Source organism: Pelecanus crispus, chromosome 1 (genome assembly GCF_030463565.1).
Source record: "Pelecanus crispus isolate bPelCri1 chromosome 1, bPelCri1.pri, whole genome shotgun sequence".
Classification (NCBI taxonomy): Eukaryota; Metazoa; Chordata; class Aves; order Pelecaniformes; family Pelecanidae; genus Pelecanus; species Pelecanus crispus.
The window spans coordinates 215,655,746-215,670,227 of record NC_134643.1 but is presented as its reverse complement, the minus strand read 5'-3'; the positions used below and the strand labels follow the sequence as shown (position 1 = coordinate 215,670,227).

The window sequence follows — 14,482 nt, the reverse complement described above, 5'->3', positions numbered from 1 at the left end:
GCTTGTATCAGGAACAGTGTGGCCAGCAGGAGCAGGGAGGTGATTGTCCCCCTGTACTTGGCACTGGTGAGGCCGCACCTGGAATACTGTGTCCAGTTTTGGGCCCCTGAATACAAGAAAGACATTGAGTTGCTGGAGCGTGTCCAGAGAAGGACAACAAAGCTGGTGAAGGGTCTGGAGCACAGGCCCTATATGAGGAGCGGCTGAGGGAACTGGGATTGTTTAGCCTAGAGAAGAGGAGGCTGAGGGGAGACCTTATCGTTCTCTACAACTACCTGAAACTACTGAAATTCGGTTGATGGTTGGACTAGATGATCTTAGAGGTCTTTTCCAACCTTAATGATCCTATTCTATTCTATCAATACTGACTAACACTTGGCAGTTGAATCTGATGATCTCCAGATCTCCTCTCAATCTCCATGTGCTCAGCATACTCTGAAGCTCTTCACACAGGAGAATTAACTGTTTAGTCTCAGCAAAACCTCTCCATACTCTCCCCTTCCAGAATTGCCACGATCTCTGTGCCAGGTAAGCAAGGAAGAGTAAAAAACTCTCATGATATAATGGCAGTTTATTTCAAGCAATGCACTAACAGGACTCATTTGGGTAGAAGGTTTTTTTCTTGTTCTCCCAGACAAACTGGTCTCTCAAAAGGTAAAAGTAAAACTCACACTGTTCTATGTAAAAGATATTAACAAAGCTTTTAAAAATTCAGCCAGGATGGTCCAGTTCCTTCAGAAGCAAACTAAAAAGCTTCACACTCAAATGGTTAATCCCAATGTGCAATAGCCACAAGCCCATCACATAACAGGCTCAGCTAAGGGCTGTACCATGGCCACAGTGCCCAACTTGTACTCAAGCAGAAGCAGCAAAGACAGATCCAAACTATTTTTGTGACGTGTGTTTTAAAGTATTTACCCTGATATTACATCTTTCAGCATTATAAAAATTCCATACTGACCAAATATTTCAAAGTACTGAAGTTATCTGACATTCAGATACCACAAACACTAAGTAAAATCTGTGAGAAAAATAAATTAAAAGCATTTACACTTCAAATAAAAATGCATATGCAACAGTAACAGAAGCTATTGAAACCACAACGATGTCGTCGTACTATCTGATCACAATCAGATAGATTTTCTGTCCTCTTATGTCTTACAAGGATTGTTTCTATTATGATGAGCTGAACGGACTCACCAAAGGACAAAGCTGGCAAGTCATCAGGCAGAGGCTGCAACACAGGCAGCTGCTAGAGATCCTTAGGCACATGCCTGGATGAACTTCCAGTGGTGAACTTCCAAGCATGACCTGAGGGCAGCCAGTGAGTATCCACACAACACTGCACCTCCCTATCTGTTCTCAGTGCTTTCCAAATCCTATGGTGGCTCTCATCCTATTCCTTCTGTTTGTATGTGTTCCAAATTTCTAACTTTGCCCCCCACAGTGATGCTTAGTCCAGCTTTCAATCATATTTCTGCCAGCTAGCTACAAGACTAGCTCCCACCTGCTTTCAACAACTACCAAACCCAGTCTCCAGCTCTGCTCTGGACTTTCACCACAAGCCTAGCTCACCGCTCCAGTCAGTGCACAAGGTGCTCACCTGATTTTGTAAAACAACCATTTAGTGTTATGATCTATGAAGTATGGTGTGATTTTCCAACTTGCTACACCATACCTTGTGAAATCCAAGCAACGATGAAGAGATGTACATCTCTTGCAAATGAAATGGAGAGAAGTGTTCAATATCAAATGAAGCAGGTGGAGGGAGGTGATTCTGCCCCTCTACTCTGCTCTGGTGAGACCTCACCTGCAGTGCTGCGTCCAGCTCTGGGGCCCTCAGCACAAGAAGGACATGGACCTGCTGGAGCGGGTCCAGAGGAGGGCCACAAAAATGATCCAAGGGCTGGAGCACCTCTCCTACGAGGCCAGGCTGAGAGAGTTGGGGTTGTTCAGCCTGGAGAAGAGAAGGCTGCGAGGAGACCTTATTGCGGCCTTTCAGCACTTAAAGGGGGCCTACAGGAAGGATGGGGACAAAGGAAAAGCATGCTTTTGTCAGTCCAGCGCTCTCCCAGCAAAAATCCTCCTTAGTATTTGCTTTTATCTTGAATAATACCATGTCAGAGTCTTGAAAAAGCTGCTAAGAATAGATGTGAAATTTCAGACACCTACTGCAAACACTGTTCTTAAATCTATTTGAAATTTCTTTGCAATACGGTAAAACCCAATCTTTTGAACAGCTTTAACTACCAATTCTGTCTAGAAAAAGAGGCCAGGTGATCTCACTGCTCCTCGGGAACTGCTCAGTGAGCAACGACTGACCTACTCCCAGAGCGACAACTACCCAGGCCCAGCCATGGACTTCCCAGCGGCTGGGTACACTCCTCCCCTGCCCCAAGCTTGAAGGTTTGGCTCGGACTGGTGACATTAGGGGTCAAGTGTATTTTCCATAGCATGCTTCAGATATGGTCTCTTTTGTGAAACAATAGCAGAGGAAGCAGAACATGCAAATCTAAAAATACATGATATGCTCGTGATTATCCTCCTGCAATGCTAAGTGCCCAAAAGTGAGCAAGTAAATAATGAAAAACCATATGCAAAGCATATGTTTTTTTGGATGCATGTTACATCTCCAGTCATTTGTCAAGTTCTTACTTAAAACAAACCTTGCAAAACAAAACAAAAAAAAAACGACTCCAGGGTATGCTTTTTCCCAGCAAAGTTTCTGATATACTGCAACAATAAAACAATGACCTTATTGATTTTTATTTGAGAAATGCAAAAGCCATTATTCGTAATAACTAATTTTTCAAGTCTTCGCTTAATAAGCTAATGTGTTATTAGTAACACACCTGAAGTTTCTCTTTTTACAGAATTATTTTCAAGCAGGCAGAGTCCCTTTAGTCAGTGTATGACCTCTGAATGGTCCAGACATTACAACATATTCTGTCACTGATATCAAAACCATTTCATTTTTAAAACTCAATTTAAAAGGTTTTGGGTTTTTTCTTTCTAATTAAGAAACACTTTTCTGAATCATTTTAGGAACCATGGTCCGCACCTAGTGAAAGTGAAGCACTATTTAAATCCATTCTGGTTTATAACCAATGCTTCCATGAAAAATGACAAACAGAAGATGAGTGTAAGCATGGGAGCTTACACACACAACTGTTGGTGAAAAAGTATTATAGGTACTGCATGCATGCAGTTTGTAGAAACTACTTGAAAAAAACTGAAGTGACAAACTAGGATAAACACAACATGTCACAAAACAGCCTGGCAAATATCAAACATTTAAGAGCAAACTTTAATTTTCTTTGCCTCGCAGCAACCAGTTTAATACTCCCAAATATCCCAGTGACACCTATAACACTTCAGCAGGTCCATTTTAGAGATTCGCATCACAGTCAAATTTCAATGGCACAAACCAGGTCCAATTTTACTACACTTTTTTCTAAAAGAAATAAAGATATAGCATTCACTTTATACTGAATCATTTTAAAGTATTTATCATGCCTTCAGAAAAGAAAGACCATTAGCTGCTGGTTTATAATGAAAAAAAAAAATCTGAAAAAACTCACAATGCACAATTGCATGAAAACAAAAAGAAGAAAGAATATGTGTCAGCATACCTCTGGGAAAAAGGGATCCACCACAATTCATGCTGGGTTAGACTCTTTCTGTCCCAGTTCATCCAACTGCAGTTAATTATACCCAGTAGGCAACCGCTCCATTTTCAAGTCCCACTCACAAGGTACCCCACCTCTGACTCACTTCCATTTCTTTTTACCTTTCACAGACTCCTCTTCCAGATTTTAAAGCTAATTCTCTTTCTTCTGCTGCTTCTTTTTCTTGGAGATTATTCCCCAGTTTTGCCTTCCCAGACTACCCAGTAATTACTAAGCTCAATAATAAAATTGAGAAAAAAAAAACCATCCTAGGGCTGAATATCATGGAGTCATTTATAATTTTCCGAAGTCAAACGCAAATGTGCTTTTAAACCTGTTCACCACAGGCTCTTCTCATCAGACACATCTCTGAAAGCACCTTTTTCACCTATAAACTCTCAAAACCTTCAGCTGTAAATAACAGTTTGGATCTACAAGAATTTCAGCTTTTCAAATGTATTGTGGTATCATTACCAGGACAGGTTATAAGGGGCACATAAAGTACAACAGAGAATGAGTGGAAGTTGTGGGCCTCATGACACCAAGATATGGTTAAGACTGGAGAGTTTACTGGGGTCCTGGAGAGACACTGAAAAGCATTTTGGATCCTGAAGCATTTTGATCTAGATGTCTCTCAGGTATTACAAGAGCTATTCATCTATCCTCAATCTTAAAATCTTCACAGGTTTGCTATGCACCATGAACACTTGAAGCAGAACACAGGCTATAGGGTGCTTCAGGAGATCTGCACTTCATTATTCAAGAAAGCTTTTCACATTTTTTTTTTTTTAATTTCACATAGCAGATGTATTTTCAGAGCAGGAAGTTATTAGATCAATGGTATTTCCCTTTGCTTACTGCAGTAATTAAATTGCACCAACATTAAACTGTTTATCTCAACAGGCTTGACCTTAAGAAGGTGTCACTGGATGTTCCAGTTCTCTTTGACAACAGACAATTATTAGCTGCCATCCAGCCCATTAGCCACTGGTCAGTACTCACCAAGAGAAGAGAGCCAACAAAAACTAAACTCTACTTTTTCATCAATGTTTTCTCCCTAAAAGACAAGGTTTGGCATTTTTTGCTTGTTTGGCAGTTTTGGGGTTTTTTTTAAGGTAGACAGCTTATTACAGTACAAATGGCAGAGTCAAGAAGCCAGCTTTGTACTGGAATCAACTTGTTACAACATCTCTGAGAAAAGCTTCCTGTGTTATTCAGCACTTTAGATGGAAGCTGTAAAGACAAACCTAAACTTCCTCCTCAGTTCATTATCTCCAGGAATATCAATTCTTAGATGAGAGCATGCTCCCCGTTCAGTGAGCTCTGCTGATTACTACTATTGTCTATGGAACCTAGACTCGCTGTGAGAAAGGCAGGGACACAGTAGGAGGGATGGGAACGGTAGGGGACAAGTGAGAAAAACAAAAGGAGTAACAGACATTGAGTGCAGGGATACAAAACTACTTTGCAGCATTATCACCTAAATTAAGTGGCCTCGCATGAACACTCTGACCAGGCATCCATGCTTGACAGTGCTATTGTATGGATACAGAGCAGCACACCTAAGGCTTAATCCTTATATTGATGAAACAGAAAAAGCATTTCTCCACGAGCAGCATGTACTGCAGGTCACATAGAGAAATGCTGACATGAAACAGCAATGTGTGTCTATTACTTAAAAAATTCTGTTCTAAGAAAATTATTTTCAAGTTGCCAGCTTTAGAGTATTATTGGCAAAAGATATGATTGTCAAATAATTGGTCACAACTACTAAAAAAAGTGTGGTTAAAATACATTAGATTCACTTGTTCATGAAAATCAAAACATACTGAATCATTGAAACAAAATTTCAGCTTATCTAGCCTCTGGAAAAATAAGTAACAAAGCATGTATTTAAATAAGCAGGCCCCAACAACATGTAATACCAAGCTTTTTTATGGATGTTATGCACATACTTACAAGTTGAGCAGACTAATAGTGCTCTCACCACAAGCTCACAGAGTAACTTCCACTTCTGCTCCACTTTGGAGGTGACAACTGGAATGAGGATCTCCGCAGGGACGTAGTACTGAATCGAATAGGTCACAAAAATCCCAAAGGAGTACAGAATTTTTACAGACTGATACAACCTGTTCAAAACATTTACATATGTTCATGTAGGTTGCAAAGTCTTCATTAAAAAAACTAGCTTGCTATTTTTTTTTTCTTTTAAAGAATTTTCTATCATATGACATTTGAGAATTTGTTAATGGCTAGGCAAGCAAACCCCCACATTTCTCATTAGATCCAGATTCTTTACCTCATGCAAATTCAGAGTATTTAACAAGCTTTAAGGCCTACTAAAATACAACCTGTTCAGTGCTTTTTTTTTTCCCTTCACTGTAAGATTTACAAAAATCCCCATAGTTGTTAAGTTGTTAAGTAAAAAGACTGGTGAAGTGACAATTTTTTTCCCTAAGACTATTTTTGGTTGACAACAGTGGATTTTTTCTAAAATTGTACATCAAAAAACCACATGGTAAACATAATAACTCCCTCCAAACAGAATAAAGATGTGGACAGAAAGATTATTTGGCTTTTCAGAGCAATAGGTTCAAATTTTGCTTCTGACACGTGCAATGCCAGGGTTTTTCTGCTTACTCTGAGAACTCCCTGCACATTAGACAACACAACTAAATCAACACTAGGTCAGCATCCATGAAACTAAAAATCAGCTCAAATCCCACAAAGCTGTATTTATAGCTTCCAAGATCCCAAACCTAGGAGTGTTCAGTCAGTGACTGTGTCCCAGCTCCACAGTGGGGGAAAACAAAAAGAAGAAATCCAATGCTACCCACACACTCTCCAACCTCCCAGTCTCTCCACAAACTGTGGTTCTGTGCCTACAGGCTTGCTCTGAGCCAAAATGTGATTTACAGAGTCCTTAAGTAGTAGGCTGAGGGCCACGATGACAGAAAGTACCCACTACTACTCATTTCAAAAGATAAGCCAAGACACAGTCAGTGATCAACATTATACTAATTATACTAATTTATTATACTAATAAAAGACATATTATATGTACAGGATTTCATCCCTCTCTTGCCAAATTATTTCTTTAACAGAGGAGCTGTAATAATGGGCAAACCAATACAACAGAAGTATTTTAATGTGTGGGAAACCAAAAATTCAAGCAATCCTCTTTGTGTTTCTTAATGAAGATGAAAACTGATCATGCACTATCATTTTGACAATCAGTCTTTGCTCTCAGGTAACGATCAATCAAACACAAAACGGAGTATCAGGCTCTTAGGACAATAAAAAAACCCTTCATAACATAAGCACTAATAGAAAAATAAAAATCTGAAGACGAATAGCTGCAGTTGTCATCTAAGCAATGAAGTCTCTGTTCAGGAGCAGCATGGTGATAGTGTGAGAAAATCCTAGAGAAGTCATTTTTTCCAGATAGCTTTGATGCCTTTCCTGCATGTCAATTATTGCTTCCAAAACTATATGCACTCAGGAAGGCCACAGTTCCAGTTTCCAGAGCCAAACTAGTCATTATGTTACAGAAAACTAAATGTTACACAGATTATGTTCTATTCTGTTTTAATACCTTGCTATGAAGTTCTCCAACAGAATAAAAAGAGGTGCAAAAATTAGTAATAGTTATGGTGATGATGATCATGACCAACTGAGGGAAAAGTGCAAAAAGATACAATGTGTTAGGCACTTTCATGTGTGGTAGCAGGATTCTGCCTGATGCTCAAAGTATCATTATGGCCACATGGCACTAAGGCGCTATATATATATTCCCAGTAAACAAAAAGATAACATTATCTGCTTGCAACAGTCATAACTGCCTACGAAACTGCAAAAGATAAGCATACTGCCAAAATATGTACCCAAAAAAACCCCACAAAGAAATCAATACCATGCAATCATAAATCAATAAACTTAAAGAAGAGCAGGTTATACAGCAGGCAGTTATTTGGGAAAAGAAAATTCCCAATTCACATCAAAGATAATCTGCACTTTGACAAACTTTTCACAGTGGAAGTAAACACTGGCCATTTTAAAAACCAAAGCCAGTATATTCCAGATTTCTGCATATTCACAAAGTGTTCCTAAAAAGACTTTTCACATCGGGAAGAAGACATCTCAGAAAATCTATTAAAATTGGAAGGTGCACCTTCAAGGCTAGAAAATCTCCATAAACAAATTTGCTTGCTGTCCACACCCTCCTCACCAAAAGCACTAGGTACAAAACACTGTTAAATTACTGTGCCATGTCAAAAAGCAGTAACACACAAACAAAGTTTAGTGTAGGGTTGTGTCAGATATGAGGTGATGGAAGTGTAATGACCCTGGTATTTAAAGTCAGTAGTGATGGGAAAAAACACTGGTTTGTACCAAAATTTCATAGGGTTTATAGCAACGCAAACGAGTACCAAGTTCTACAGCTTTAAATTGTGCCAACCTTATGCCAGTGGTGGATTGGCAGGATGCATTACTGGGGCAAAAAAAAAATCAGTTGGAAAAAGAAGGTATACTTGTGTAGGAGAGAGTTCATTTTGATGCAGGAATGTCTTTCCTAACATACAGGACCAGAGCTGCTGTAACTAGACAAACATTTTAGGGATCAAGAATTTTTTTTTTTTTTTAAAAAAGACTGTGTATTTTGTTGAAAAGCTACTTTAGGATGGTTTTAAATTCTGTGCCAGACAAAGACAAGCTGCTGCCTTGCACCACTCCAAGAATTCAGTTACATAAAAAGCAAAATTATATCTATACAGACTGGTAAAAGGCACAAACTACATTTTAAGAAGAGGGAAAAAATTCTATTAGCATTAATCTCTTTCCATTCTAGTGCTATTCCACCCTTGCATGCCATCAAAGTATAGATAAAAATGTTCAGAAAGTGCAACACAGTCGACAGTTTCTTTATAAACAATATAAAGCTCAGCTACATTTAACTTCTTTTTGCCTAAATTGGTTCAAAATACTCTTTACTATTCCAAAGATATTAACTGACTTCAGATCATCCAGCTTTAATCTTTATGTATTTTTTTCAGATTTGTGCTGAACCAAAAAACCCTATCCTGTGAGTAAAGGAAAAGATTATTAGTATTTATCAGACAAAAAGAGTCATATCTAAGGTGAAGACAAAAATATCAAGGAAAAAAATTCACATCTACCCTCATATAAAAACATAAATATAAAACATAAAAGCGGCTGTGAGGCTTAGGTATAAAATAAAGAAAATATTTAAAAAAAAAAAAAAAAAAAGCCTGGATGGGTTGGCAACCTAACTTCAACATAATTTTGCATGGATGTGTGCATCTTGCTTCCTTACGTATGTTGGAAGATAACCCATATATTGGCACTGTCTTGCCAAATTTTAGATAAGAAGTTCCTTTTTTTCTTCCAAGACAGTTAAGGTATTTTAGATACCATGCTCATGCTCTTACCTCACTTATCTTGAAATCCATAACTATATGGTTGTAGCATTATTGGGTTTTCCTTCATGAGCTGTCTGAAAGTTTTCCTACATCTCCAGCTTTTTGTAAACAAAATGTCTGCAGATTTACTCCAAGAGAATGTCTCAGAGAAATTAGTTTGAGAATTTTTGTTAAGTTCTCAAAAAACTGGAGTAAATCTTCCCCCCCAAAAAAATGAAGTGTGGTCACTTTTGCCACTGTAGCTTATGGCTGAACGAACAAGTGAAAAAGAATTACCCATGCCACCAACAGTTTTTAATTTAGTTGCATTTTTAATCCATGCTGCATAAACTACAATCATTTGCCATAGGTCTGCTTACAGCCAACTAACACAAGTTATGAGTCTCTTGGTATGATTTTGCTTCTAAGAATGCAAATAAGAACATCATCAAAGCTTTTGGGTAAAATTTTGGTCCATTTGCCATGGGGTGTTGTGTGTTCACAAATGAAAGAGGAAATATTTCCCATACACAACCTTTGATAACAGAAGATGACACTGAGCAGACCAAAGCACTGCATGCTTTTTTTGCTTCAGTCCTCAACTGCAACCACAAAGCAAAGGCAACTTGCAACAGTAAGAAAATAAAAAACACTGGCAAGAGTAGGGAAAGAACGAACTGCACCTTTGTATCTCTCAAAGCTTGGCAGGGGTCACTCAAAGTGTACTTCCTAGAGTATCATAGCATGTATCTGTTATTAGTAAATAAAATTTGGCCAGGACTGCTTTTAGCCCCTCGTCCTGTGGCCAGATAGCACAGCACAGCAAAATTTGTATCCATACAGCTCAGCTCTTTCCCACAACAGGATGCCTCCATCATCCTTCCTTCCACATTTTGAAGGAAGTGTTGAACACATAGTCAGTAATGGTTTTGGTACACTGGAGTGGTTTTGAGCAGAGGAATACAGCTGATGAACTTGAATGGACCTTTCAGCCCGATCTTACATGCTTCTCCTCTCACAACTGCAAGCCAGTTCATCAGGTTTTCAATTTTTGATGATACTGAAAGACTGCTAACAAAAAATCAGCTTTTTTATTAGCTGAACAAATAAACGGAAGGGATTAAAAGTGTATATATGGGGGGAAGAAAGAAAAATACAGTTTGACTATAAATATATTTTGACTAACAGGTCCTAAATTATTTGTATGAAAGGTTTGACCATTACTGTACACAACTCAATAAAGCCCCAAAGGCATATTCAAAGGGACAGAAAAACTATTACATTACTTGACGTGGTGACATAATTGTGTAGCTAGTTTAGAAGCCACTGCTTTTGGGGCATACTTGTTTTTGATTGCTGAGCAGCTTTAAGAAATTTAGAGGAAAAAACAGTCACTTTTCTATCAGCTCTGCATCACTGTCCGTATTCCAGAAGCCTAGATGGATTTTAGCTGGTTAACAAAAAGAAAAACTGACCAGCTACCCACAATTAGCCTGTAATCCTCAGGCGTCAAATAACCCCAAACCTTTACAAAAATAATTTTTAGAAGAGATTCAAAAACAGGATTCAAAGCTTTAAATACACAGTAGTCCGAAGTAAGCATCTCCATTACACTATTTTTCTAGCTCTACAAGGCTTCAAATTTTTCAAATTAGGAAACAATTTTTATATTATTAAAGTGATTTAATTAGTAATTTAATACTATAGTCCAATCGGATAAAGATGGCTCCTTAGGCTACCTTTTAAAAAAATTCTAAATGATTCATATGTGCTAAAAGAAATTAACAAAAGTCTGCCTCTCTTCAGTTCTACATTTTAGATTTTGTTGTACCTCTTTTAAGGGGAAAAAATTGGAAACTAGCGTAACAAAACTTACATATCAACACACCTAGACCCAATAGGGCATTAATTACGCTAAGCTTCTACTTGAACTAGTACCGTGTAACGTCTTGTGGAACTTTAATATGCTATAATATTTGTGTGGTAGTTAACCTTTGGGATTCACAGTGAGGGAACTGCTGCACAAAGACTGTCACTTATATCTTACTGAAGAACAGATCATGGAAAGAAACTTCAGCCTCAAGAAGATGAGATCCTAGCCAAGGACAAAGAAGAAATTCTTTACGATAAGGGTGGTGAGACACTGGAACAGGTTGTCCACAGAAGCTGTGGATGCCCCATCACTGGAAGTGTTCAAGGCCAGGTTGGACGGGGCTTGCAGCAACCTGATCTAGTGAAAGATGTCCCTGCCCATGACAGGGGGGTTGGAATAGATGATCTTTAAAGGTCCTCTCCAACCCAAACCATTCTATGATTCTATGAGATCCCAACCAAGGACGCTACAAAGTACTAAAGCAGAATTTCACATAATCTATGTTTGCAGATGTCACAGGACTTGGTTTGAACTGATAATAATTGTGACAATAATCATGCACTTTTTGACTACAAATACGTGTTGGTTTAGTCAAACAGGGCCACTCCTTGGCTTGGGTCAGGAGGCACCTCATGATCATGAACAAATCAGGTAAACTACACTATGCCTATGTGTCCTCTCCTTAGTCAGCAACGAACTGAGTAAAAAGATTCGTGTCACTAGGTACTCTGCATACATCTGAGGATATGAAAAACAATTACGAAGATATTCCAAGCAGCTAGACATAACTGCATGTGAAAAAAACAATATTTAATGCAGTAAAATAGAATTCTTTGATTCCAGAAAGAAGCTGTTGTTAAAGATCAGCAAAAACAAACTGAAAACTACTCTCTTTTCATAAAGTCAGTTTTCAACATATTCTAATTATTATGCTGAGTGACACTTTGTATTCCAAAACACAATCTAAACTAGAACTGCAACAAGTCTCTTCTCCAAAAGCTCTGATCTAGCAGAATGTTTTTAAGACTATGAGCAGTCCTCTGTTTAAATGAAACTTAAGGACTTAACTGGTCTAGGGCCTATGTATGCCTTCTGGTCAATTCATCTGCAAGAACATCAAATAAAACTCAGAAAGCAGCAGAATTTTAATTTTCTTTATCAGGAAAGGCTTATTTTTAAGACCGGGATTGTCCAGCTGGAATTAAACACATAAGCCAAGTCTCACTGCTTAGCTACATTCTAGGCCCTTTCACATGACTGCTTTCTTATAAAAACTCATCTGCTCCTTGTGTTTCTCTAGTTCAGTCCAGCCACTTACTGGCTTTTTATGTGAGGACCAAATAACAACATATTGTCATATGGTTCACTGGAAATTTGTTTTGCTAGCACATTTAATTGCACACATTTGCTCATAAGTACTGTATCAGTATTGCCCGCAGTACTGCACAGCAATAGCATTGTACATCACAACCCACAGGCGTACCACTGAGCTGCTTCTCCTTCTAATTTTGTTTGGTGCTCTGGGGTATTCTCCAGGGTAAGAAGAAAACTGATGACTTCGTTATCGCTATATATGTACCCTGAGCAGCTCTGAGGTTATTAAACTTATAATGCCAATTCTCCACCTTATAGAACACCAGTTTCCACCTCTTTTATTATCTCTTTCTTTGCATTAGGTCTGTAAAGCCATCAGGATAAATATCATCTTATCATCACATCTGCACTGTAGCCGAGAGCTATTTGAAAACTTATATTTGAGCAACCCTGTTAGACAGCAGGGCTGCAGAATAAAACAGAATATTACAGTAGAATAAAGTTCATCTTGTTGCTTGCATGAGCACAATAAAAAGCAACAGTGAGCAACCTTACCTCATTCCACACTCCTCTCCCTCCTTTTTTAAGAGCACTTCTCTTAAAACACAAATAAAACCAGAGCTACCATTTAAAACAAACTTTTCACTAATCATATCACCAACAAGCAATACCATGCAATATTACAAATAGAAGTATATTCCCTTTCAGATGCATCACATAGACAGGATGGATACAGTAAATGTTTGAAGACTTCCTTTTTTTTTAATGTATATGTACGTCCAATGGAAGGACACAATTATCATGAGCAATATGCCCCAAAAAACAGAACCACAGGAAAAAATAGGGTGGAGGGGAGCAGGAAGGGAGGCAGGGACCAACACAAAAACCACAAAACAGGCAAAAAACTGAGGCCCAAATCTCCATTTTTACAATAGCAGTATGTGCTGGTTTTGACAGGGATAGAGATAATTTTTTCCATAGGAGCTAGATGAGGCTATGTTTTGGATTTGTGCTGGAAACAGTGTTGATAACACAGGGCTGTTTTAGCTATGGCTGAGCAGCGCTTACAGAGTCAAGGCCTTTTCTGCTCCTCACCCCACCCCACCAGCGAGGAGGCTGGGGGTGCACAAGAAGTTGGGAGGCGACACAGCCGGGACAGCTGACCCCAGCTGACCAAAGGGCTATCCCATACCATATGGCATCATGCTCAGCATATAAAGCTGGGGAAGAAGAAGGAAAGGGGGACGTTTGGAGCGATGGCGTTTGTCTTCCCAAGTAACCCTTCTGCGTGATGTAGCCCTGCTTTCCTGGAGATGGCTGAACACCTGCCTGCCGATGGGAAGTGGTGAATGAATTCCTTGTTTTGCTTTGCTTGCGTGTGTGGCTTTTGCTTTACCTATTAAACTACCCATGAGTTTTCTCACTTTTACTTTTCTGATTCTCTCCCCAGTCCTGCTGGGTGTGGAGTGAATGAGTGGCTGTGCCATGCCTAGTTGCTGGCTGGGGTTAAACCATGACACAGTACAAAAACAAAACAAGCAAAAAAGCAACAACAGAGACATGAAAATTGTAGCAACAAAAAAAACATTCATCCTTCCAGACACATTTTATTATCATTTCATGTATTTATCATTGGAATCAGTCAGGCCAATAAACAAAACTTTTTAAGAATATTAAAAACGCATAGCTCACACTGACTCCAAATAATAAAAATGGAAAAAAAAAAAGAGTGAAAAAGCAACACTTGAAAATTAAGAACATTCTTTAAATGTGTTCTTCTCTTTTTCAAAGAGTAAAAAAGGAGTCAGCACTGAGTTCAGCAAAGCCGTTTTTGTTTCACATAATTTGAGTTTTCACTACTTCAATATGCTACCACAACTGACACTGAACAACAAATAGATGCAAGCATGTAAAATGTAAGACATTACTTGATTGGAATGAAAACATTAAAATACTTTTCAGCTTTTACGCTTGTGCCCTGCTAATATACCTAATTTTAGGCCCATCAGACAGAAAGATACTAAAAAAATCAAGAGTTATATTTAAATTAATAGTTACAGTATATATCCATCCATAGATAGACACCGAACTAACAATGCACCAGTTGAAATTGTCTTCAGCACGTGACATGTGGAGCTCTCATAGCATTAAAAAAAACTAAATAAAAATTATAATATCCCTGAGACACTGGCAAGCACAAGCTTCAT

At 38.5% G+C, this 14,482-nt stretch overlaps 1 protein-coding gene across 1 annotated transcript in view; it reads right to left on the bottom strand.

Moving 5' to 3' along the window:
* Window positions 1–14,482, bottom strand: part of SLC36A4 (solute carrier family 36 member 4) — a 112,635-nt gene that overhangs the window by 58,800 nt on the left and 39,353 nt on the right. Inside the window, exon 9 of the mRNA XM_075719854.1 lies at window positions 5,628–5,797. Coding sequence (XP_075575969.1) covers window positions 5,628–5,797 — 170 coding nt within the window. The remainder of the gene's footprint in view (window positions 1–5,627; window positions 5,798–14,482) is intronic.